The sequence below is a fragment of the Gasterosteus aculeatus genome, chromosome 4 (genome assembly GCF_964276395.1).
Source record: "Gasterosteus aculeatus chromosome 4, fGasAcu3.hap1.1, whole genome shotgun sequence".
NCBI classification, from domain to species: domain Eukaryota; kingdom Metazoa; phylum Chordata; class Actinopteri; order Perciformes; family Gasterosteidae; genus Gasterosteus; species Gasterosteus aculeatus.
In genome coordinates this window covers 16,109,643-16,133,902 of record NC_135691.1, presented here as the reverse complement: position 1 = coordinate 16,133,902, position 24,260 = coordinate 16,109,643, and the positions used below count along the sequence as shown (strand labels likewise).

General features: G+C 46.6%; 3 protein-coding genes across 11 annotated transcripts; 1 reads left to right on the top strand and 2 right to left on the bottom strand.

Moving 5' to 3' along the window:
* The first annotated feature begins 754 nt into the window (after positions 1-754).
* zdhhc2 (zDHHC palmitoyltransferase 2) lies at positions 755-10,045 on the top strand. 4 transcript variants are annotated; one of them, XM_040173987.2, is made up of 14 exons: positions 755-1,172; positions 4,207-4,233; positions 4,344-4,438; positions 4,917-5,037; positions 5,168-5,237; positions 5,340-5,372; positions 5,850-5,970; positions 6,146-6,184; positions 6,336-6,468; positions 6,929-7,055; positions 8,019-8,114; positions 8,195-8,298; positions 8,738-8,804; positions 8,956-10,045. In XM_040173987.2, exons 1-13 carry the CDS (start codon positions 1,046-1,048, stop codon positions 8,776-8,778), a joined length of 1,134 nt encoding a protein of 377 aa, XP_040029921.2. In that variant the 5' UTR covers positions 755-1,045; the 3' UTR covers positions 8,779-8,804; positions 8,956-10,045. The 4 variants fall into 4 exon arrangements, with proteins under 4 accessions (XP_040029921.2, XP_040029923.2, XP_040029922.2 ...); XM_040173989.2 differs by lacking the exon at positions 6,146-6,184; XM_040173988.2 differs by lacking the exon at positions 8,738-8,804.
* Positions 10,046-10,291: 246 nt separating this feature from the next.
* On the bottom strand, positions 10,292-15,271 carry cnot7 (CCR4-NOT transcription complex, subunit 7). 4 transcript variants are annotated; one of them, XM_078101521.1, is made up of 7 exons: positions 14,937-15,271; positions 14,221-14,418; positions 13,954-14,147; positions 13,429-13,590; positions 12,214-12,358; positions 11,979-12,089; positions 10,292-11,456 (listed from the first exon to the last, which is right to left on the bottom strand). In XM_078101521.1, the coding sequence occupies exons 2-7, from the start codon at positions 14,335-14,337 to the stop codon at positions 11,325-11,327; spliced, it is 861 nt and encodes a 286-aa protein (XP_077957647.1). In that variant the 5' UTR covers positions 14,338-14,418; positions 14,937-15,271; the 3' UTR covers positions 10,292-11,324. The 4 variants fall into 4 exon arrangements, with proteins under 4 accessions (XP_077957647.1, XP_040029926.2, XP_077957648.1 ...); XM_040173992.2 differs by having other exon boundaries at positions 14,221-14,344; positions 14,937-15,229; XM_078101522.1 differs by having other exon boundaries at positions 14,221-14,344; positions 15,092-15,110.
* Positions 15,272-15,439: 168 nt separating this feature from the next.
* On the bottom strand, positions 15,440-24,249 carry mtmr7a (myotubularin related protein 7a). 3 transcript variants are annotated; one of them, XM_040172599.2, is made up of 14 exons: positions 23,933-24,249; positions 23,521-23,643; positions 23,188-23,350; positions 22,858-23,015; positions 22,637-22,765; positions 21,687-21,821; positions 21,437-21,569; positions 18,738-18,847; positions 18,166-18,291; positions 18,016-18,065; positions 17,729-17,929; positions 17,400-17,534; positions 17,140-17,266; positions 15,440-17,015 (listed from the first exon to the last, which is right to left on the bottom strand). In XM_040172599.2, exons 1-14 carry the CDS (start codon positions 23,954-23,956, stop codon positions 16,710-16,712), a joined length of 1,920 nt encoding a protein of 639 aa, XP_040028533.2. In that variant the 5' UTR covers positions 23,957-24,249; the 3' UTR covers positions 15,440-16,709. The 3 variants fall into 3 exon arrangements, with proteins under 3 accessions (XP_040028533.2, XP_077957637.1, XP_077957639.1); XM_078101511.1 differs by having other exon boundaries at positions 18,166-18,606; positions 23,933-24,180; XM_078101513.1 differs by having other exon boundaries at positions 21,437-21,821; positions 23,933-24,162.
* Positions 24,250-24,260: the final 11 nt, after the last annotated feature.

Sequence of the window (24,260 nt, the reverse complement as noted above, 5' to 3'; positions counted from 1 at the left end):
AACAATTGAATCTTTTCAGGCCTGTTTAATAGAACCTTAGTTATCAAAACGATCCAATAGTTGTGTTTTTATTGGCAAATAAATAAACTTATTGAACCATTGTTTTTTTTCCTTGGTATTGTATTGATACTGCAATATATGCACATTGTACCCACAAACTGCTAATGATAAATAAATAAATAAATAAATGCTGTGGACAGCGAGGGCTAATTCCTTTAGGACATTTACAACACTCTCTGCCTGGTAAATCCCCCACACATTGTGTGTGTGCGTAGATTTTGAACAACATTATATTTATATATCTCTAACACCCCGCTGAGCCATCCAACTGTAAAAATTGAGATGTGCATATGGTGGGTTTGCTGCAGCCAGCCACACAGCCACATTGCCAACCATATCTCAATTGCATTTATGAAAATGTTTTAAAGACGTTAACGCACAAATTCTAAAGCAGAGTGCAGCTCTGCATGTGGGCTTTTAAAGTGTAGTACTGTCGGGTTGCACGGTTGCCTCCACCATCATAATGACAAAACACAACCTCTTACAAAGCCACACAGCGTCCAATAATTTTGCACGTGCCTCTGCGTGTGTGTTTTCGTGCCAACCGGCTGACGTGTCCACACTCTATAGAGTATGAACCTATTGAACCCATCTGCTCGGGCAAAAAAAAAACCAACCAAAATGTGCCGTGCCAGCAGCGTCCCTCGGACGTCATGGCAACCTGTGGGGAGGCAGCAGGGGCGGCGCAGACTGTGCGCGCGCGCGTGTGTGTGTGTGTGTGTGCGCGCGCATGTGGGAGCAGTCTGACACGGCGTTGTCTTCTGTTGCGGAGACCTGAGCAGGACGGCGCGCAGAGGGACGCGAAGCCCGCGAGCCTCGTGCGATGTTGCGTCTGAGCTTCACCGATTAGGCTGATCGGAGCCGGAGCGCACGGTGACGTGACAGTCTACGGGTAGAAACGGGCGCGCGCGCACACACACACACACACGGAGGGACGGAGGGAGAGTTGTGCGGATGTTCACGAGAAATGATCCGCTCCTAGACTATGGCACCGTCGGGCTCACGCAATATCAAGAAGGGCTGTTGGAGAGTTCTGTACTGGATCCCGGTGCTCTTCATCGCCCTCGTAGTGGCGTGGTCATACTACGCGTATGTGTTGCAGCTTTGCATAGGTAAGAAACCAGCTGTCTGGGTAGTATGTGGTGCGCGTGTGCGTGTGTGTGTGTGTGTGTGTGTGTGTGTGTGTGTGTGTGTGTGTGTGTGTGTGTGTGTGAGGGGGGATACCTCCTGAATGGTCCCAGTGAGCATGTTTTTTAAAGGTTTTAAAGGTTTAAAAAGAAACTACGTCCTCATTTGTAAGTTTACCACCGATATTATAAATCACGTTGAAAACGGGTCTATACGTGAACGTCTTTAGCCGGTAGAAAAGATGTTGAAATGAGGTCTTGGACGTTCAGACCTCATTTCAACCCGATTTCAACCATATTTTAACGTTGAAATTACGTCTTGTGCTCACGTGGGGTGTGTGTGTGTGTGTGTGTTTTTGGTGATAGTGTAGGGAGACACTTGTATTTAAGCAGATTGTGGTCCACAAGGATTTTTGTTGTTGTTGTTGTTTTTTGTGGATGCAGACAACTGGCTTGTTGTTTATGCAGTGTGTGGACCGTGTAAGTCACATGACCACAACAGTGAGAGCAGGAATTGTCACCATATTGTTACAAGGACGTGACGGCGGTGTGTCTTGAAATGAAAAGCTCAAGTTCAGTATCATCGCCCCAAAGTCAGAATTGTAAATATTGTGCCAATCTGTCCTTGTTGTGAAGAAGCTGATGAACAGAACGAGATCAACTCCATGAGACGGATTATCTGCAGTCAGCACTATCTTAAAGACGTACTGTCAGAGCTTTGGGCTCATGTCGTCGCCGGGCCTCATTATCTGAATTGATATCCTCCAACACAACATCGGCAGCACTATCTTTTGGCAAGAAGTCTGACCGTAATGGCTTTTGAGTCGGTCCTGCCTGCTTCCTTCCTCGCTGCCTGCGGCTGCTGAGCGTTAGATGTTGCGGCTGCAGACGGCGAGCCTTCTCCGTGAACGGTGAACACAGAGTTGACCTGGATTGTGAGACATGGTTTCTTGGAGGTCTCAGGGGACTTTCAGAAGAATTTGGCAGCTTGTCAGACCACTGAGAAAGCAGATCTCCTGCGTCAAAAAAGCAGGGGGGGGGTGAAGTGGAGACGATTTAATGAGACCAAACTGAGGGGAAAACACAGCGGGAGAGGGGTTGTTCCATGGTCTGATCTTCTCCAAATAGAACTAGGCATGCTGTCAGCTGTAGTTGAAAGGTAGTAGCTTTATGAAAGTCTTTGTACCAGTGACACTTAAAACGAATAACGGGGCCATGAGCCGGGGGTTCACCAGCCGGAGGGAAAGCACGGCTCCTCCTGTTGGTGCCTGACCAGTGTTAGAAGGGGATAGTTGTTTGCCTCTTAGTAGCATGGGGGGATTACTGAACAGGCTCGAACAACCACAAAGAGGAACGAAGCAACTATAGAGGTGCAAAACAAGGACAAAGATTCCAGGGGGGATGAAAAAAGATTAAAAAAACAACCTCTAGGAGACACATAACGACCCCAAACAGACTCATAACGGCCACGGAGAGATTAAGGACGACCACAAAGAGGTGCAAAACGATTATAAATGGATGCCAAAGGACAAGGAGAAGGAAAAGACCCTCAAAAAAGCTTAGACAACAACAACAGAGAGCCAAGAGTCCACTCAGTGAATGTTTCGCGCAGTCTTGCTGCATTAGGGTTGGTTTCTAATATTTCCATAATCCACCCATGGCTAAAGGCTCTTTGAAGTTACTATAATAAAGTTGTTTCTCTTGCATTCATTTATCAAAATGAATAAATAAAAGCTATTAACAACATACAGTTAAATATTTCCCAGAACCCCCCCCCCCTGTGCACCAGTCTGTGCCCCCGTTGTAAAAATTGTCCACCTGGCCCTGCTGACCCAGGAGGAATCACTTCTAGGGTCACGGCACGAGTCATCCTTCAGCACTCAGGGGACGACAGAAAAGCAAAGTCACTGTTTTCATCGGGCCGCTGCTTTTCAAACCGCCTTGTTTTGCATCCAGCAGAACAAAAGCAACATTGTGATGCACTCATGTCACACGGGGCGGACCGAAACAGCGGCGGCGGGGTGGGGGGGCAGAACGCCGGCAGCTCGGGGGGGGGGGGGGGGGGGACACACAGAGACAGCTGTGTGGAAGTCTCGTCAGCTGATACCTCGAGTTGGGCGACTCAGTTAATCCCATCGTCTGATTTACATAATTCACCCCGAGCAGCCTGAGGTTGACCCACTTTCTTTTAAGCCTCAGTGGGTCCTTTTTGCCCAAAAATGTGGAATTCAGGGGGTCATCGGCTTTGTACCTGCATCGTGGGAACATGTACCTCTTTCTAGCAAGAATGCAAAGAGGAAAAGAGACAAAGAGCACAACGGCAGCCATAACGCTCGCATGGACAATTTATATACATTCCTGTGACCACACAAACACTTAATCCTTCTCTGTCAGACTCTGGGGCTTTTACTGCTGACAAAAGGACGCATGCACATGGTTGTTGGCTGCATGCCTTGCGTCTTGGCCCACTTTTTCTCTGTTTTGGCTTGTACATATGTGTTTGTGTGTGTCTGTGTGTGTATTTGTACTGCTTCACAGGCTAATTGCAGAAGATGGATGAGATGCTCGGCTAAACCTTACTTAGATATTGGATCAAATATAAAACAGTGTCAGCTAATCCGTCAACAACTTTTTGCTCTCTTTTAATGTCTAGAGTCCAGATCTTTGGGTGTGTGTCGGGTGTGCGTGTATGAATGTGTGTGTGTGGTTGTGTGCAGGATTATTTTGGTTGTCTCCAATACCTCATGATAATGCACACTAATGCATATCTACATGAGTCAATCTGTTCGCTTTGGAGTGCGTTGTATATTGATTTTGTGACTGGTGTGCATTAGGAAACGACTGATTCCGCAGTCTTGAGTTCTGCTGATTTGGAGTCAGCCAAAACATGAGTTGCGTAAAGTGCACGTGTGGACTTTTAGTGCCTGTGTGAAGGATTCAAAAGACAAAGGAAATTTGAGTTTTCCCCATGTTGGATTTGCCGTTTTGCCTTGTTAATTCAACGTCTGTCTTTCTTCAGAGTCCATCGAGCACACGGGAGAGAAGGGTAAGTGTTTTGTAACGTTGTTTGACATCACAAGCAAACACACACATGAAGTTGCAGACTGTGAGTAAAAGGTGGATGATGACGAGCGGTTTCTGTTGTACGCCCTCCAGTGATATACTTGCTGGTGTATCATGTGGTCTTCATCATGTTTGTGTGGGCGTACTGGCAGACCATCTTCACCAGGCCCATGAACCCCCTGAAGGAGGTGAGTGTGTCCGTCTGCGGGGAAGCGCAGATGTGGGTGACGGCCTCCCAGTGTGATTAAATGCTGAGTTTAGACTAATAACACGTTCTAGTTGAAGAGCCTGGAGCTGCACTGTAATGGTTCAGATCCTGACCGCGGCACATCCATTTGAGAGAGGACACTCCCCCGAGTTCCACCCTCACAGGAGAGATTCTCGTCACTTTGACGTCTCCAGAATGTGATGAAAGTCATATTTCTCACGTGCCGCATTGTTTGTCATCGCCACAGTTATTTTTGTTTCCAGTGTTCGGTCATAAATTGCCAGAGTGGCTGAGACCAATATCGCAGAAAGGACCAAAACGAATGAAAGAGGCAGAGATGTGCTGCGGCTTCACAGCCTCAGACTTCACTGCAACGCAACTATATTCAAAATACGGATTGAGCTTGCGATGCATCACGGTTGCTGTGTGTCTTTCCCTCGGCTTTGCGCCCTTCACAGTTTCACCTGTCCTACTCCGACAAAGAGCTGCTGGAGCGGGAGGACCGGGGGGAGTCCCAGCAGGAGATCTTGAGGAGGATCGCCAGGGATCTTCCCATCTACACGCGCACCAACTCCGGAGGTACGAGCACAGCGCACACAAGGAGCAGCCTTCGCAGCTCGTCTCCACCCCCCCACCCACCACAGTCACATTGTTACGTCTCTGGTCAAAGGTCCGGGGCCTTGTGACTGAATTGGGTGTGTCTCCTCAGCAATCCGTTTCTGTGACCGCTGCCAGCTGCTGAAGCCTGATCGATGTCACCATTGTTCAGTGTGTAATAAGTAAGGCTCTCTGCTCGTGCACCTGTGGAGAACAGACCACACCACGCATTGGCAGGCTGAGTAAGAGTCAAGTACACTGACGTCTGACCCTGCTGCTTACAGATGCATCCTGAAGATGGATCACCACTGCCCCTGGTACGTAGCGGCAGCAGTGCTTTCGACAAACACCGGGGACGCTGCGCTCACGCAGTGCCGTTAGTTTAGCGTTGCCTTTTCATTAAGTGGCCCCGCAGGCTCCGTGGTATCATTACTCCAGTGAACAGGAGTCGTAAACACACACCACATTGAAGGCACAAATAGCTTGTTCACTGTTACGTTCCGTCCCGACCAGATGACACATTTTGGCAACAGAGAGAAGACAAAACAAATGTGTTTTGCAGCCCTCATCGTTTTTTTGCCAAACGTCATTGTTGTCTGCTTCCTTTGCAGCAATAATGTGGTGGGGAGTCGGAATGCAATGTGCCAAAAAGAGACAGGAAAACTGAACAGTTTTAGTAAAATGCCCTGAATCAACTATTGTGCACATACACTCATTCTGCTGAAATGTAACAATCACATCAGCTCTTCAACGCTTGTTCTACTGACGACACTCCTGCACTGACCTTGTCCCAGGGTGAACAACTGCGTGGGATTCTCCAACTACAAGTTCTTCATGCTGTTCTTAGCGTATTCTCTGCTCTACTGCCTTTTTATAACCGCTACAGATCTCCAGTACTTCATTAAGTTTTGGCTGGTAAGTACGCTTTGAGCAGTAGAACACCGATCGTTGATTGTACAACGTGTTTTTTGGGGGGTATGGGTGGGACGTGGGATGTCGGGGACGGTTGCACAAAATATATCCAATTTAAAATCTGAATGGATATTTAAAAACATGCATTCTTTGGTATTTGACCATTTCTTTTCCCAAGGCTGGAGGTAGAGCCCATTTCCGTCTAAGGGAGTACCTGGTATGAACCAACCGACTGCTGTATTTGATAGATAGAAACTGCTTATGAGCCCCCATAGAACTCTAGCCGAGCAGAACTCCCTCACAGCTTCTTAGCGTCCACTCTGTTTTCCCTTGTGTTGAATGTTTGTCTGCTGTTCGCCCCCCTTCAGAACGGCCTCCCAGACACTCAGGCCAAGTTCCACATCCTGTTCCTCTTCTTCTCGGCCTGCATGTTCTCAGTCAGCCTGGCTTCTCTTTTGACCTACCACTGCTGGCTTGTCTGCAGGAACAGATCCACCCTCGGTAGGTGGCGCACACGTCTTGTGTTTGTGTGTTTTGTTTGTCGGGTGTGTTGTCTCACTCTGCTACCAGCGTCGCCTTCACTCCGATGATGAAGGCCGCTTCGGCCGCCTCATCAGCGCAGTGATTGGACGAGCCGCTCCGGGCCGTTGTCAGACGCAGCGGTTTCTCATTAGGCGTGCACAGTAGCACACTTTGTCTGCGCGACACGGAGGCCAAATTATCCATAGCGGTATGTTTCAGCGTAATGCAAAGACACATGGCTCAGAGTGGTAAGCAGCTTAGTAACATGCACGGCGACACCGTCTCAGGTCTGCTTCTCCTGCGCAAGCAGTCATTCCATTTGGCGCAGCCGTTCGGTGGGAGTCGTCCATAAACCGCTAACGGTCTGAACCACGGATTATAAAGGGGAGGGAGGGGAGGGCGACATTTGTTCATCTTCTCTCCACGTGTGTCCTCTCAGAGGCTGTGCGTGCTCCAGTGTTCCGCCACGGCACCGATAAGAGCGGTTTCAGTCTGGGCTTCAGTAAGAACTTCCGCCAGGTCTTTGGGGACGAAGTTAAATACTGGCCTATTCCTGTTTTCTCTGGGTAAGTTCTCGTGGGCTTTGTGCAAAGGCCCTCCAAAGAAAATGTCTGCATTGTCTCAAAGAGGGGAAACAAAAGAGAAAAATGAACACAAGTCTTTGTGACTCCGGTTTCAAGAACTAAAACTCTGACTAAAAATTAAATCAGTAAAGCTTCAAAGATATATATCATGAATTCAAATCTAATCCTGAAGGGTTTTAAAGCCTAAATTTAACCAGAGAAGTGCAGTAGAGGGCACTGTTAGGTGTCAGCCGAACCCACTGCAAAACCATCATCCTCCAGTTATGAACCGGGTTCAACATTCAAAGCAAAGGTTTTGTTGCTCAAACTGTTGGACTCCCTTCCTTTTAGAATGACGCAGAAGTGCTGAATGAATGAAGTCCCTCAGGAATTAGAGAGTGCTGTCACTTATTTTGAAACAAAACAGTTCAAAAGAGTTAAAGGTCCCAGAGGGAACATGCGAGGATCAGCTTCAATAAACAACATGATTAATTTATGCTGACAGAATGAATAATATCAAGAATATACAGCTTTCCAATTATTAAAACATAAGCCTGCATGTTTTAATGTAGTTAACCCATCTAATAGTGACATCAAAGTGAGACGGTAACTTTTGAAAAACAGTCCTCTTGTAGATGAAAATCCAAAAGCACCTTTGCTCAATTTAACACAAGTGTTGCGGCTAGAGCCGCACTGGTACCAGTAGCTTATGGTGGCTCATATGGCTCTTTATTTTTTATTTATTTATTTTAGCAGTTACCATTATGCCATAATAATTACCACTGCTGGACTCACTTTAACATAATTCCCACAAACGTGAATGAAAGTACACAACACACACACACATATATATATATATATATATATATATATATATATATATATATATATATATATATATATATGTATATGTATATATACACAGATACATACATATAACTGTGTTTTCTTCTTTCTTTTCTTTAGTTTAGGGGACGGCTGCTCGTTCCCAACCTGTCTGGTAAATCTGGACCCGGAGCAGCCTTCATCATCGCCCACTCGCTCCCACCCTGTTAGTAAGAGGTGAGTTAAGCATCAAACATCAAACACTAAAGCACAGAGCCACAAATCACCCCTGCTCAGGTGTACCTGTGTGTTTGCAGTGCGGCAGACGGCCGCCAGTCGAAGCCACTGACGGAGTCTCAGAGTCGGCTGCTCACCAGCACCATCTGCTGGTCAGAGATTGACAGTGCAACAGACAGGAAGGGTAAGATAGTGCTATTATACTACATGTAAGGAGGGTTCCCAAGGCGGCTGGTTTATATAACGATCAATTGTTTCTTGAGACATATAATACACATACTTGTATTTTTAGGTTATTCTAGAGCATGTCTGAATATATACCTGTATTCAACCTATAAAATGCTCCATTTAGCATGTTTTCCCAGACTTGGATCCATCCTTGAATGCTGAATCAGCTGATCTCATTCACATACAGAGCAACCGGAAATAAACTGGGACACATTTAGAATTTATATTAAATAGTTTCTGAATACTAACGTATAATACTGATGTGTATTTTTCCATGAATTAATTTTATTCAGATAGAACCTAGAGCAGCTTTATAATAAATTAAAAATCTTATGAACATAATTATGTTTTCCAATATTGGAGCTTAATATGGGAAATGACATATGTGTGTTCAGGCGCCAGTAACCAGGGGATGACCATAGAACATGAGGCGTAGAGAAAGGGGGCACACCGTCCTCCCAGGTACAGTGAGTTTGCAATCATGTGGAAACTTTCCACACATTAGGATAGGAAGTAAACATCTGTTCCCACACATTAGGATAGGAAGTAAACATCTGTTCCCACACATTAGGATAGGAAGTCAACATCTGTTCCCATGTGCTTCATCCTGCAGGTCAAAGCCGCCTTCTCCTCCTCGTTGTTTGAACGTGACGGGGTTGTGAGATCATCAATATTTGTTGTTTTCCGTGGCGCACCTTCTCCAGAGGTTCCCCTGACTGACACAGCCCTTCAGAGCAGAAGAAGAAAAATAATCATCAGTATCACTCTCACAGCTATCAGTAACAATTTATGCTGCCATCTTGATAGTATTTGGTCTTAAGAAATGAAAATCGCATTCCGACAATGACATTTGTTCGCTCATGAATAAGCACAGAGCAACAATCGAAGGGCCTGTTTAGCTTTTGTATACTTGATCAATCTGAGCTGCTTTCGTGTGGTAAAGGTTCATGTAGTCTCTGAGTTATTCACACAATGTCTTGTTTTTTGTTGTTTTAGCGGCTTAGCACGGTAATAAATGGAGCTATGAGTTGGCCAAATGTTTGCACTTTCTTTATAAAGTAATAGTGGTGAATATGTGATGTAACTGATTATTTCAGTAAAGGATATATATACTTTTTCATCCACCATGTTGTGTCGTGGAAGTGAAACGGATGCATGCTCTCATCTCAGGATGTCAACACACTTTGTTATAGTGAACTGTATCACCTGATGTTCCCACCTTTGCTTGGATAAAGAAAGAACAAAAAAGTGTAGTGATTAGTAAAAACCATTTGAATAAGGGCTCTTCACACATAGCATGAGTGGGGATGTTTCTGTCACACTGAAACACCTGAAAGCTGGTTGCTGCTAAATATCTAAGCCACTGTGTGGCAGCCTATAACACACTGCCGGCCTGAAGCTTCCTATGTGTGGAGGCGCATCATGTGAAACCTCTGTAATGCTGCACATCTGGACACCATCAGAAAGCAGACAGTGATTTTCTAATTCCGCAGAGCAAAAAACAGAACAGCTACAGCTGCTTTCAGCGGTATATTTTCAGCGGTAACAGAATTACTTGGTAGAATGTATACATGTTTAGAAAAAAAAAAGCTTCTTTGTGACAGCCAGCGTCAATCTATATTTTTCTATTCTTCTGTGTGCCGAGACGATGCACTGTACAGTTGTGCTGCCTTATAACAATAAAATGAGCTCATCTTCAACTATCCGTTGCGAATTGTGTCATTGAAGGGATGCAACGGACATTTTATTGTAAAACAAAGTTCCAGGCCTTTATTTACAAAATAATCTAAAACAACCCTCTTGTGTGTTGCATATTTCTCTTCAGCTCTGTTAGAATGTGAAAGACGTGCTGCAGACAGAAAAAGCATCAGTGCTCCAGCTGTCAGTTAGAAATCCCGTTGCTAACATGCAACGCACACCTATTGAAGTTCAGGATACTGCTCAGGAAGTTCAGGATTAACACAGCATTTATTCAAACATTCTAGTACATGCGGCTCCGCAGCATGAATGAACTAAAGGGAATTACAAAAAAATAAGAAGCTGAATTGAACTCCACTCTGCTTTCAACACTCAAACTCTACGTAACCTCAGTTAAAGAGTTTTACTCTCAACAGAGTATCTCCGGGTAACCTCTGCACGTCTTACTGCAGGAGAGCGTTCTTACACTTAATTGTCTTTTTTTTCAAGGTTTGGTGAAGGATTGTAAAACCATCTAAAAGGTTCCTATGTGCTTGTGTTAATGAGGGTGTTTACGTGCACAAATGATCCATATTCCTGCAAGGAAAGCCATGTGCAACAACTGAATGTTTAGTGACTTCTTAGCATTATCATGAACACAAACAGTAACAAAACAGTAACTTAAAACTCGGTTTTTACGTCCAGTCGACACACTGCATGAGCAGAAACACCAGCGTATTTGTCTTGAGGCTTATCACAGTGGGATCAGAATGGGGAAAAAGAAACATTCACTGGCGCTTATATACACTGACACCATAGAGGAGATCCAATGGCAGACGACACGTGGCGTCATGTTGAACAGAGTATCTGTTTAATGTCAGATAACCAGCACAATAAATTAAAGGTTAAAAGAGAATAAACGCAGGTAATCTTAAGGCGCGGCGTGCTGAGAGCGGTCCTCGAGTGTTTAGTGTTCACAAAGCTAAATGGGAAGGCAACAAAGACAATAGAAACTCCTGTTCAGCTTTCCATATAAAATCAGGTTGGAGCTTTAAAGTGCAAAACATTTCTACGGAACATTTTAGGAAAACTAAAACCCCATATTTTTCAAGCCTTCCCAGATTCAAGTGACCCAACCGGGACGTGCAGACTGCCTCGTGAGAATACAGGACTGAACTCACACAGCATCATAATCAGTTGTCTAAGGTGAGCGGGGGCCAATGGGAAGCAGCTGGTTGGATGACGGGTGTGCGCTTTGGCGGCTGTCCAGGTGACCCGCGGGGCGGGAGGGGCTCGGGAGTGACGTCACGACTGCTGCTTGTTGGCCTCCTCTTCGTACGCGTTGCCTGTTCCGTTCTGCACGTAGGCGGAGCCGGAGCCCAACCCGTAGAGGTGACCACAGTACTTTGCATCGTCGATGTGATCCTCGAAGAACATCTGGGGGAGAGGTTCATGAACACGCACTCATTCAACACTATCAAATATATACAGTGCATTGCTTTTGGTTCACATTGCTGTGCTTCTCCCAGGTTACATGTGGAGGAGAGCCGCACGATCAAGACCGAATCGTTTTAAAATATGTTAACAGCAGTTGGGTTTTTTTTTGTCAGCCATTTAAGAAAGTTAGAATTCTGAGTAATGCCCACATTTCAGTGCATAGTAAATAGTGCAATGTTTTCCCAAAATAGAAGAGGGAAACAAGTGAGTCCAGTTCAATCCGATGCACTACTAATGGATTTATCATTAAGGTCACTTTTTTAATATAAGCATAAACATTTCATGTTCTCAAAACGGGAGGATCTACAGCGGTGTCCACTAAAGACGCCCCGTCATACTAAATGCACTAAGTCTCACATCAATGTCATCATATGCATTCAGAGGAAAGCGTGATCCCGGTACAACGGAGCACGTTAGAGGGCCCTGGGATCGACATGAAGGGGTGCTGGTCTGAATCGTCACCTCTCTCATCTTGAAGAAGGCCATGCCTGTGAGAAGGGAGTCAGAGCCGGCCTGATGCTGCGGTCCGATCCTCTCCAGCGCCAGCTGCTCAGCTACTTCCTGCAGGCCGCCCTGCAGGCAAAAACAACAAAGAGACAAGTCACTCACGGGAGATCGCAAGAGACATCGAGGTGTGGAGCTTTAAATGAACACAGGAGACACCCTGCGCTACCCGCGGAATTACATATTTAGGTACCTTCAGGTTTTTACAACTCTTCATGAGGTACTTGACATCATAAATGACGGGAAAGTACAAGCGAAGAATCTCAAAGAAGTCCACCTCCTCCTCAGGCAGGTTAGCGTTGGACAGAATCTTGATCAGGTATCCAAAGTCATAGCCACTACAAAACACATACACACAAACACACGCACAACTTTTAACTGGGTTTCTTTTTTCATAGAGAACATAGAAAGAGAGCTTGTCACTTTCCATCTGCCGCGACACAAAGATAATTAAAGAGCCGTTCTTACGCCTGTACCTGCACATGCAAGGGCAACTAAACACACAAACACACAGACCTTTCCCCAAATAATTTGTGATTTGGGACATTGTAGTATTCTACTAGGTCAAAAGTCAATGAATGAGATGTTTGGCTTGTTCACAACAGACCAATTATCAGATGTGATTAAAAGGTTCATTCACAAGAAACCGTTGAAAATGAGGATGAAGTTACAGAAATGAGACGTGAAAAACAGAACAGAAAAACATAAAATAACAAGTAACATAAATCAAAACAACATTAAAGCCTTTTGTTAAAGGTGTGTTCTAAATACCTGAAAGATGACAGTGGTGTTTCAAACCTAAGCTTTGTTTATTTTCCAAAGCCTGGTTATCTTTAGCCTCAGTTTGCCATGGCGACACAGTGGGAAACTGAGTACGAAATGAAGATGTTAAGCAGTGCATTTGAGAAAATACTGTTAAAAAAACAACAAAATAAAGTGTCTGGTCACTACAAACCAATATCCTAATAATAAAAATACATAAGTGTTCATTGCACTTCACATTAAAAAGAATTCCAACGGGATATTTACTTGTTTCAACGTGTGTGTAGGAAAACGACCACAGTTCTGCGTAACATCTTACTTCTCACTGACACACAAAGGAAGACAAAAAGGAACCAAAGAAATGCAGATTTCTTTTTTTTTTTTTTTAAAACACAACACATATGTAAACATTTCAAAACAGAGGTTTTCTGTGTGCAAAAATGCCAAAACACCCCCTACAGGGATGCCGATCGGTGCACAGTGTCCAACGTGTGCTCGTCTCTTAAATAACTTGTGAGTAAAAGCAGTTAGTAGTTATACCTGCGTCATACGACTTGGGAGTTCTGAGCAAAACAACATTCCCGTTGCTATGCAGCTGTCCACATCACTCACGGAAACAGCTGCTAATTACTAAAACGCTGAATACCTGTGAAAAGACAGCCACCGGACCCCGTCGCAGAGCACCACCCCCGAGGTCATCAGCAGCTCCGCAAAGTACAGCGCCTCGATGCCTTCGTCCTCGTGCTTCTCGAACTGAATCCCTGAAGTGGTCAGCAGCTCAATGGAGTCCTGCGCATACATGTCTTCCCTGAAGACAAAGACATGTCACATTGTTATCGTCTCCACCCACAAAGTGGGAATGAGAACAGCAGTTGGACGTCAGGATTATAAAAATAGTGATTTGTAGTGCGGTGTTCTGCTCGCTCAGTGTTTGCAGTAGAAAGGTTTCTAAATTTGGTCCTGAAGCAACATCTAACATCTGGCTTGCATTTTGACAAGGCGGCACGAACAGTAAACACTGCAAATTTAGCTAAATATGCAGCTCATTCGAACATCTACTTGTGCCGTTAGAAACAAGCGGAGATCCTCTAATACTCGTGTGCATGCCACGGATGCACATGATGACCACACGAGAAGCGGACAGAGGTGAGAGGCAAAAAAGTCGTCTTACGTGATGTTAAACTTAAAATTGAACTGCCACGTCGATGTTCCCGGAGGGTATTCGCCCTGTTCGTTCATAAAGGTGAGGCCAAGCTGGATTATCTTGAGCAGATCCACATTGCAGCGCAGCAGCTGGTACTGATAGTCGGCGTTGCTCCTGAACTCTCCAATAGGTCGAGCCACCACACCTGGAAACTCTGTGTCCTGTAGGAAGGACATGAAGCTCTTCAATGCAGGACTGAAAGCCAGATGTGCGAGACAGAAGAGCATCACTCACCATGGCAATGTAGTTGTATTTTCGGATGACCTGCCGGATCCTCTTCAGCTCCTCCTCCAGGTTATTGGCCCAAACCTCACATATCTTTTGGTTGTGATCCACAGTAGCAGCGGGCATAGTGCCGCTTCATGTACCGAGATAGATGCGAGGAGGAAGAAGAAGAAAAAAAAAAAAAGGACAGCTGGTTCATAGACCAACCTGCTGACCATGGACAGACCAAACGATGAGCAGGGGCACACGGCGCATGATCCACACACACACACACACACACACACACACACACACACTATTAATAACGACCTGCCACGGGGATCAGATATCTCAACTTAAGGGAAGCCAGTCGCTGCTTCCCTTCACCTGGGATCCCACACGGTGACGCAAACAGACACGTTAGCAGCCGAGCGGGAGCGTGCGTGCCGCGCTTGGCTGCATGCTGTCAACATTAGCTCGGCGCAGGCAGTTAGCTAACGTCCGGCTCCGCGTAGCGGTTAGCAGCGGGCTAAGCTAACGCGAGCGGACGGGCGGGGACGCGGTGCACAGGTTCAACACATACTTAAAGAGGGTGCGCTTGACGTGACAGAGACGAGCAACTAGAGCGATGCACACACGCACTCAATCTCCCTCACACTCACTCACCCTCTCCCTCCCTCACACTCACTCTCTCACACTCAGAGCCACTTTGACACAGCGGTGCTCCCTGTAGCGCGTGAACTTACCGTGTCCCCAGACGGGGCGGATGCGTGTTTATTAGGTGTGTACTGTGTCTGGAAGCAGTTAATTTGCTCTGCGTTAGTGTCTCGGAGGGTGGAGGGGGGAGACGGAGGGAGGGGGGAGAGGGGTGGGTTCAGATAACTTTTTAAATAGTTTATACTCAGCAATGTATCAACGTCAACGCACTGCTGCCATCATAGGTGAGCCGAACGACGTCATCACGTAAAACAGACGACGTCACGTGCGCATGTAAGGGCGGCTGCGTTATCGGCGTCCTCCCTGTTCAGCGCTCCTGCTCCCCAGCTGAGGAAAGAACATCATTCGGTCGCTTTTTAATTTGAGTTTGAACAAGTTATTACATGCTTGGTCACAATTCAATTGTATTATCTATTATTACTTTTTTTTTAATTCTAGACTTTTCAATGATTGGACCAGCCATCACACTTGTCTTAAAAAACTATAAAACGGATGGGTGAACGGATATGGTCGCCCAGGAACAAGATCACGATTATTGACAATAATTTATTTGAAATGAAAATTGACACAAATAACACAACTTTGCATTAAGATCAGTTTGACAAATTTGGCTCTTATTCCACATTAAACACATAAACAAGCTTTCTTTTACACTGGGTCAAATTGCTTATAAGACATTGTAGACCCTTTCAAACAAACAAAAACAACATGCATTGAAGCAAGTAGTCAAACACATACAGTACAATAGAAAAATACCATAACATGCTTTGCTTGATAACGTTGATAACGTGTTGTTCAAGTTTAGTGTTGGAGTGCACCTAATCTGTATTAGTGTTCTGTGTATGGTTTCAATGAAACCTTTACAGTTGAGATGGAGCCAATAATCAAAAAGTCAGTCAGTTAGCTTCTGCACTAAAGCAGCAACTCATTTGTGTTCTCATGCTCTAGGCTAATGTTCAGTCATCAGTAGTGGCATCACTTACTCATACCAGCTGAGGGTCGATTCCCTTTAGTAATATGCTTGATTTGATTGATCACAGCAAATGTGGTGCTGAAATCTCGCGGACAGAAATGTAATGAGTCGCTCATTCAATAACATTTCAAAGCAAAGACATTGTGTATCAAGTTGAAAAGCCAGGTGTTCGGACCCCAAGGTAACAATCGACCACAACGACCCACTGGGTCAGTGTAGTGTGAGAACTACAAACCCAGCTGTATGCTCATGGAGTTCAGTCACTATAAATGTCCATTGGGGTTAAGACACCAGCACAGAGTAGCAGTGATCAAAAGGGGCCATAGCTTTAAAATGAGACATTTTAAAATTCACCACATCCTGTCAGAAAACTATGACTAGGTCTGTCTGGAGCTCTGGTTGTTGTTCATATGTTATACACAGACACATTAAATTGCATTGAATTGTTCATAAGTCATTCTTGATTAAATAAGTTAAATCAGAAACATGGTGTGTTGTAATAAAGTTGTGGGCACTCTCCCAAGGGTCACCTCGGCCTTTAACAACAGACATGAAAGCAAGCGGCATCCGGATTTGCTCCTCGGCGGGTTAAGTGAGAGGGGAAATGTGGTCGGCTACAGTAAACAAAATCAACTCGTATGTGTGTGACAACAGGCCGAGTCCCCCACAGCTACGTAAAAACAAAAGTGCAAGTTACATGGGTCTCTCAGATAAGACGTTTCACTGGAGTAAGCGAATAGCTGGGTTACACGTGGAATGTGAAGGTCTGATAGGCGGCACAGTGGCTGTCTGGTGGCTGCTACACCTTCCACCAAACGCTACATTTGCCTCAGGCGGCCTCGTCGGAGTCCGGGTCCCTGGCGCTGTCCTCGCTGAGGGGCGAGAGACAGCTCACGTCGGCGATCCCCGACTCCTGGTCGCTGCCGTTGGAGATGTTGCCGTCGTGGGTCAGAAGGAGCAGGCTGCCCTCTGGCGCTTTGTGCTGACAGGGGCTGCTGGTGACGAAGCCCCCGGCGTAGTCCTGAGGGGTGTTGGCCAGCTCCATGTCACTACCGAGAGCCCACGCCGTGGGGCTCTTATCAAAGGCCACGGCTCCCCAGGTGACACCCCCCTCCTGCTCCAGCTGAGCAATTTTCTATTGTAAATTCAAGACATGAAGACTACAGTATTGAACATTTTCCAGGAACCAGGAAAAAAACAAAAAAAAAAACATCTGTAGAATACAGAATTTTGAATGTATTTGTTTAGCCGTGCCCTACCCGTTGGTGTGAAGCCAGCTGCTCCTCCAGCTGCTGCGTCTCCTCCTGGATGGCACTCAGATAATCCTCTACCGACTGTCGAGGATGCATCCCTTGGTCAAAGCGGTTGTACAGCCCTCTCCAAGACCTGTTTGAATCATTTACTCTTCATATGGATTGCTTACAAAACTGTTTAATAGCCCAGACTGTGTAACTAGGGAACACAAGTGCATGCCAGGTAAACTACGTGGGACGGGTTGCCCCCGGTTGACGGGACGTACTTAAAGCAGTAGGGGGCAGTAGAGGGCCGGAGGAGCCCCTCGGTCTGCCTGTGGTCTGGTCGGTACAGAGGGTTCATGTAGTCGGCCTTGTTCTTCCACAGATAGCTCCACAGAGAGTGAGTCCTCTCACGCAATCTGCATGAAAGGAAAAATGAAAGACAATGTCAAATAAAGTTTGATGAAATGAATTGGTTGATTTGAACCAGCCGGCTTTGATTTCAGCACAGTCACTTCTATTTGCATAAAACTGGGCCATGCAATCAACCTCTGGCTGTCACCTACAGTCTCTGACAAGATGTCTGCGCTGTGAAAAGGAAAATAAATCTCACCCCAGCGCGATCCTCTCTCGCTGATTGTTGCCAATGAAGTTGCCGTACTGGCAGGAGTAGACGTGGCTGTGAATGGTGATGAGGAACCTCGCGTTGAACTCAAAGGCACAGGGGAACTGCTCCATGATCTGCCAGGCGCACTCCAGGAACTGATCGATGACGGGGGACATCTCCTTGGGGTCTCCCACCAGGTGGTTGCATCTGGAGAGGAAGAGAGGACGGCTCGAGAGCTCTGAAAATCATAGATGCTATTGTAGAAAATTTTAAAAATAATTCTAATGGCAAACCTGTGAGAGAACTTGTGTCCAAATGAAATCCAGTCTTTCTCTATGAGAACCTGAGAGCAGAATAAACACATCCATGTACTGAAACACAGATTCCTCTTCACAACTTGTAGTAATTGAAAACACAGAAAGGGTAAAAGGTTGGTTATCTACCATGAATCCTCGGAGGGTCCGGTAGTGAGGATCCAGCAGCACGCAGGCCACTGAACACACCTGAGCAGTGCGATCCCAACCGTCTGAACAGTGAACCAGTACACTGACCCCCTCCTCTGCAACAGCCTGCGTGTGCGCACACACACACACACACACACACACACACACACACACACACACACACACACACACACACACACACACACACACACACACACACACACACACACACACACACACACACACACACACACACACACACACACACAAATTGACTGTGTACATTTGTAGATATTTGACTGGTGGAGCCTGTAAGTCAAATACGTGCGATGTTGGACGGAGACACCTGATTAAATCGTTCTTGGATGCCGTTGACTGGTGTGTTAGACTGATGGGTGTTCCTAGAGTGTTATCCCGCCACTTTATATTCGTGATGGAAGCCTGAAGGATGCATGAGTGTGTGTATCAGACGAGTGTCACACACCCAGGACACAACCACGCACACACAAACACCTAAGCTAACATTGAGTGGCGCGGTGAGGCAGACAGCGGGGATCAACCTCCAGACTGACCTTAGCGATGAAGATGGCTGCATCCAAAACAGCTTTGATGTGCTTCAGCCAGCCTGAGCTCTCTAGACCTTCCAGGAAGTCTGACATGGAGGGGGAACGCAGCTCACACGCTGTAAGCACAACACAGCTGTCTCACTGGCAGGAAACAAGGCGCATACCTGATCACCGGCTATATTAAACCCCACGCCAATCACCGACAACAATTGGTAATAACATGGCAATGTCTGAGCTATTCATGTTCCCTACAGGATGAATCAGTAGGATTTTGGTGACACCCTTGACTTTTCCTCGAGACCTATAAGCAGGACAAATACCTACGACATGGATTGGCACCACCATTTTTTATACATATTTATAAATATTCATTGTTTCCAGATGATGATCCTAAGGCCATTGGAGATACCGGAATGTACCTTTAGTGCAGGGGTCTCAAACTCAAATCAGCTGCGGGCCAGATGCAGCCCACTTCAACCGAACGCGGGCCAGACTAGCGTCCGAACGGCATGGTCGACAATAACACAACTTAACACTCACTTTCAAAAGCAGTCATTGAACCCCACCCTGGGGGATCGGTCCGAATGAGACTACAACACTAGTCCTCCTTTAACTCAGCGGGGGAGACCTAAGGTCATGTGACCGTGGAATTCCTTTATAACCAAACGTGAAGTTACGTGAATCGAAGCTGCGTAGTAATGGACGGAGACGCTCGTCGGTGACGTCAGATGCTTCATGTGTTGTTAGTGTGAGTCGTAAAGGAAAACTTTATTAAACGAGCGATGCTAACGGTTAGTCACATGATCACCTGCGCGAAAGAGGGCAGGAAACTGAATTTCACCCTCCTGCTCTCTGCACCTCGGCCGACACACACGACCCGCCCCCCATGTCAGTCACATGCATGCCACGTTCACTGGACAAGCACACAGTAGGAAACCAGAACATCATAACATGTCCCACACAGCAGCTGACAGTGGGGTTACAGTATAAAACTTGCGGGCCGCACTAACATTACACTTTCATATTAAGGATGGGGCCACAAAATATCGTCCCGAGGGCCGCAATTGGCCCGCGGGCCGCGAGTTTGAGACCCCTGCTTTAGTGTCACCCCAAAGTTCATTCATGGTTTTGGGTTAAATGCCTAAGCAGCTACACAAAGAAGTGGTTATTTAGTGCAGACGCCCACGACCCCCTCATGATGAACTTCAATCACTATGGCGATTTCCTAGACTTTGCATCGGAATGCAATCCTGTGTAAACAAATACGTATGTGTTTTTAGCCCAAATACCAAAGAATGACACCAGCATCGACATCAGCCGCCGCTCTACTTCGTGCTGAGCGCTAATTAACAACAGTTAGGATGCGGATTCTTGCTAAACTACAACGGTGAACGTGAAGAAGACCAACCTGCTAAAAATCAACATGTGACGTTAGCATTGCCAGTTAGAAGTTAGCATTTAGCTTAGAAGAACCACTCAGCCTCAAGTAGGCGCTTGCATGGCCGTACACTCTATAACAATATATGAATGAAAGACCAAATCCACTCAAATAACAAATAACACAGGCAAAATTAAATATGGATCCATCTCTGCACCATTACTCTTCCTGCACGGTTTGTTTATCTTGTAGAACTGAAGCCTACATTTCTTTTCCCCCCGGTCTTCAGGTTTCAACATAAATATTTCCAAGTTGACCGAGGGCCAGATCGACGTGAACCCGCTTCTCCTCGGTTCCCATTTGATTCACTCAGGACAATTGCATGACGTTAAGTTGGTCATCAAGACACTTTTACAAACTGCTCGCTCTGTGCCCGAGGTGGCGTATTTCTGCGGACGCTGTATAGGCGTCGGTGGTTCATGGAGTAGAGAGGGTGTGCTGGGAACCGCAGGGTTGGCAGTTCAAACCCAGGCTGCTCCATGTCCCATGTTGAAGTGTCCCTGAGCGAGACATCTGTGCAAATGTAAACGGTGGTTTAAAAATGCATTCTTAGTCGCGTTGGATAAAAGCGCCAGCTAAACTTATGTAATAAGTCTGCGGTAAGGCAGCGCTGTGAGGCCCCTAATAGGAGAGCAGGTGAATGGGTTCATTCCACCTTCAATAACCCTCGTAGGGCGGCGAGGGCGGGGGGGGTGCTGAAAACTCAGTGAAGTGTGCTTTGGGGAAGACAGAGGGAGTTGGGCAGGCTCTCAGGGGCAGTTGCTGTCTCCTTTTTTTTATTTTTTAAAGACTTCCCTTGTGCTGCCAGAGGGCAAAGAGTTATCACAGCGGAGAACAGCTTTGACTTTTCAGACTTGAAATCACATCATTCTCACGCCCTGGGTCTCTCTTTGGGGGATAAGGTCCCGGATTGTCCACTCTGGGAAACCAAAATAGCTCAGAAATAAAATCCAGATGGATTCAAAGTCGTCCTAGGAGTACCCCTGCACAATACCCAGAAAATCTCCTGTGGGCTCATTAAAGGCCTGATAGCGGTCCAGTCCCGTCTGCATGAGTGCATATGAAAGCCACAGGGGTAGTATGGGGTCCCACTGCTCCATTCACGTGAACAAGCAGCGTACTTTAAAACCGCCAATGCCAGAAAGGAAATTTGTTATGCAAACGCCGATGTGATGGACCCTTCCTGCCACTGCTGTGCCCTGCAAACTCTTTCTACAGTCAATTCATCCAAAACCAGTGTGAGACATCATTGCAGTAAAATAATTACCCTCCAGCATCTTTTGCTGGCTGTTTCTCATGACGTGGATGTTCTCGATGCCGATGAACTGGAATTTAATGTTGGAGTAGTTATCCTCGTTTTCGTAGCCTTTTCCCGCAGCTCGGTTGGCGATTGCATTCAGCTGGAAAGACATGAAATTCCTCTTTATAAAAAAAAAAAAACGCAGTGTGGAAAATAAAGCCCACCTGAACACACAGCATAGTACTGCAAGACTTCCCCTGGGCACAAAAGGGCTCACCTTCGGCCTGGTGTCCACCACGTACATGAAGTCGCTGCGGGGATTGGACCTCAAGATGGCCTCCAGCATCTGTTCATCCTCCAGGCAGCGAGCGCTGAAGCCAGACAGCGGCTGGCTGCTGCGGCAGATGGCGGCCTGGGAGGAGGCAAGAGGCGCTCGGGCTTCATGTTTACTCGTCTAACATTTCGATTTCTTAAGATAATTAATACTCCGGGTCACATTCAAAACAAAAAACATCAAAAATGCTAGGATGCGGGTGATTAAAAATTCCCATTAATCTCATTCCATGCCATGTTCAATAGAAACCCCCCCCCCCCCTTTTTTTATTTAGTATCCACAAGGGAGAAGACCGTTGTGTGGCTCACAAACTCGAGTCGAGCCTCTTTGTACGTACTGGGCTCCACACGCTGGACCCTCAGCCCTGGGAAGCTGACCTCACACACATAAAGCACTCACAACTGTCCAGTCAAGGATTAATAGACGGGATTAGGAATGTTGAGAATTATTCCCCGATTCAGAAAACCGTAAGGACTTTAACTTTGACGGTAGCATGTAACGTTCTGATATTGACATTGATAGTGACAAGTGTTTAAATGTCACGGTAACAAACGTCCTTAGTATGTGACCGGTTCTCATTCCGTTTGTTTTATCCCGTAATAGTCGCATTTTTCAAATCAGTAAAAGCTAAAATGGGAAAAAGAAGACATCGGTGTTTTGCTCTGCATCTCCATGACATTCTTATAAGGCCCTTTAGCTCCCTGTGTTGTAGCACACGTGTTATTAGAAGAAAGCCCTTAACCCGCTTGACAATCTGTGCTAATTATAACAAAACCAATAAAGAAAGAATCTAGGGCTTCTTTAGAGCCATCCGAGCATCAGGAATTTCATGTATTTATTTATTGAAGGCCCGTCACGTACATCAGATGGAAACAGAAATGAATGCAACTTACATGGTTTTCTTTGGAGTAGTACGATAGAGTAGGAAATCTGCCCCGGCTCCTGAACTTGGAGCTGCCCACTATGACCGGAGGCGTGGCCGACTGAGGCACGAACAGGTCAGCCGGGTACGTGTCGCTCACCTTTGAAAACAACACACCAGAAGGCTTGAGCTTCTGCCAGGGCCATATTAGGATAAAACAGAACAACTGGTCGTAGATGTCGGCTCCCTGACCTTGTAGTGTTGGTTGACAGGGGAGAGTTTCCACAGGGAGTTTGGCAGTCCCATTCTGCTGTAATCAGCCTTGAGGTCCAAAAAGTCCCATTCCCGCCGCCTCTCCTCCTCATCTACGTTGGGTTTGTAGGAGAAACAATACAGCTCCTCGCAACGCTCTGCAAGGCGCAACAGTTTCTGATCAAGTTTTGACACAAAAGATCAACAATTTGAAGTGTTGCGGAAAGTAATACCAAGATCACCGCTGAACCAATAAACATGTAGTATTTATGTTCTTGCACACTTGAGTAATTACATCCCCAATGTGATCATTTCGATGCTGAAGTTCACCTGGCTGGGAGAGGCGCTGCAGGGACAGGTGGACGTCGTGGCACTCCCGCTCCCGAGGCACGACAAAGTGAAGAACCTGGAAGTTCTTGCAGCGAACGAGCAGAGAACATCCCGAGGCTGTGGCGGCTTGTTTCTCCACGCTGCACACCAAGCTGTGAAGCACCTGGTGGGACAGAGGAAGGCCGACGTGGAGCGCTTTAGTGCGCCTCCAATGCTGCATAGACTTTTGCGTGCAAAATGAATGGTGCCTGTACGGGAGGCCTTCTGACAACACCTCACCAAGAGACGTAAACATGGACTGTTCGTCCCAACTGGTTCATCTCTGGTGCTCACCCATGTTTCACTGCGCACCGCTGCTTCGTTCTCCACGAAGATGGTGTGCGTGGCCGTCAGGTAGAGGGTTCCCACCCTGCTTCTCCTCGGGGAGACTCTGTCAAGCAGCCTGACCTTCTCCACCTGGAAGAGGAAGAACAACCTCAAGCTGCCTCATCCTCACGTACTCATGTGTTATCAGCGGGGACGAGGAATCACACACCCCGCCGTGTGATAGCAGCAGGAGGACTGTGACCGGCTACGTGGCCCACAGCGGCCCACGCAGCCTTTGAGTGCAGCGTTTTGATTTATGAATGTTCTGCGTTGTAACTCTGCAGACACCGTGAACGCGCGTGATGGTTTGTGTTGCGATGACAACGGAGGAACAGGGCGGAAACTGGAGCTAATGACGGCGACCACGTCCGCAGTTTACCTTCGGTAGTCGGATGTGCTCCATCAGCGAGCTGGGCGACGAGCCGCCGCTTCCCGCGATCACTGGACCGGAACCCAACGCGACTACCGGAGACGCAACACGTGCACCGCAGCGTCGCGATATGCAGTCGGTTGACGTTAGCTCGAATGCTTACGGTCGCGCGCAGGTGAAAGCTGCCATTGTATCGCGGCTTGTTAAAGGTCCAGATAAGCGGTGCGCCGCGGGGTCCTAAAGCCCTCCGCGTGTCTGGCTGAGACCTGCGTGAAATACCAAAGGGCGTTTGCGCCCGCTGCCTAAGTTAATGGTTATGTGTCAATAAGGTGGCTTA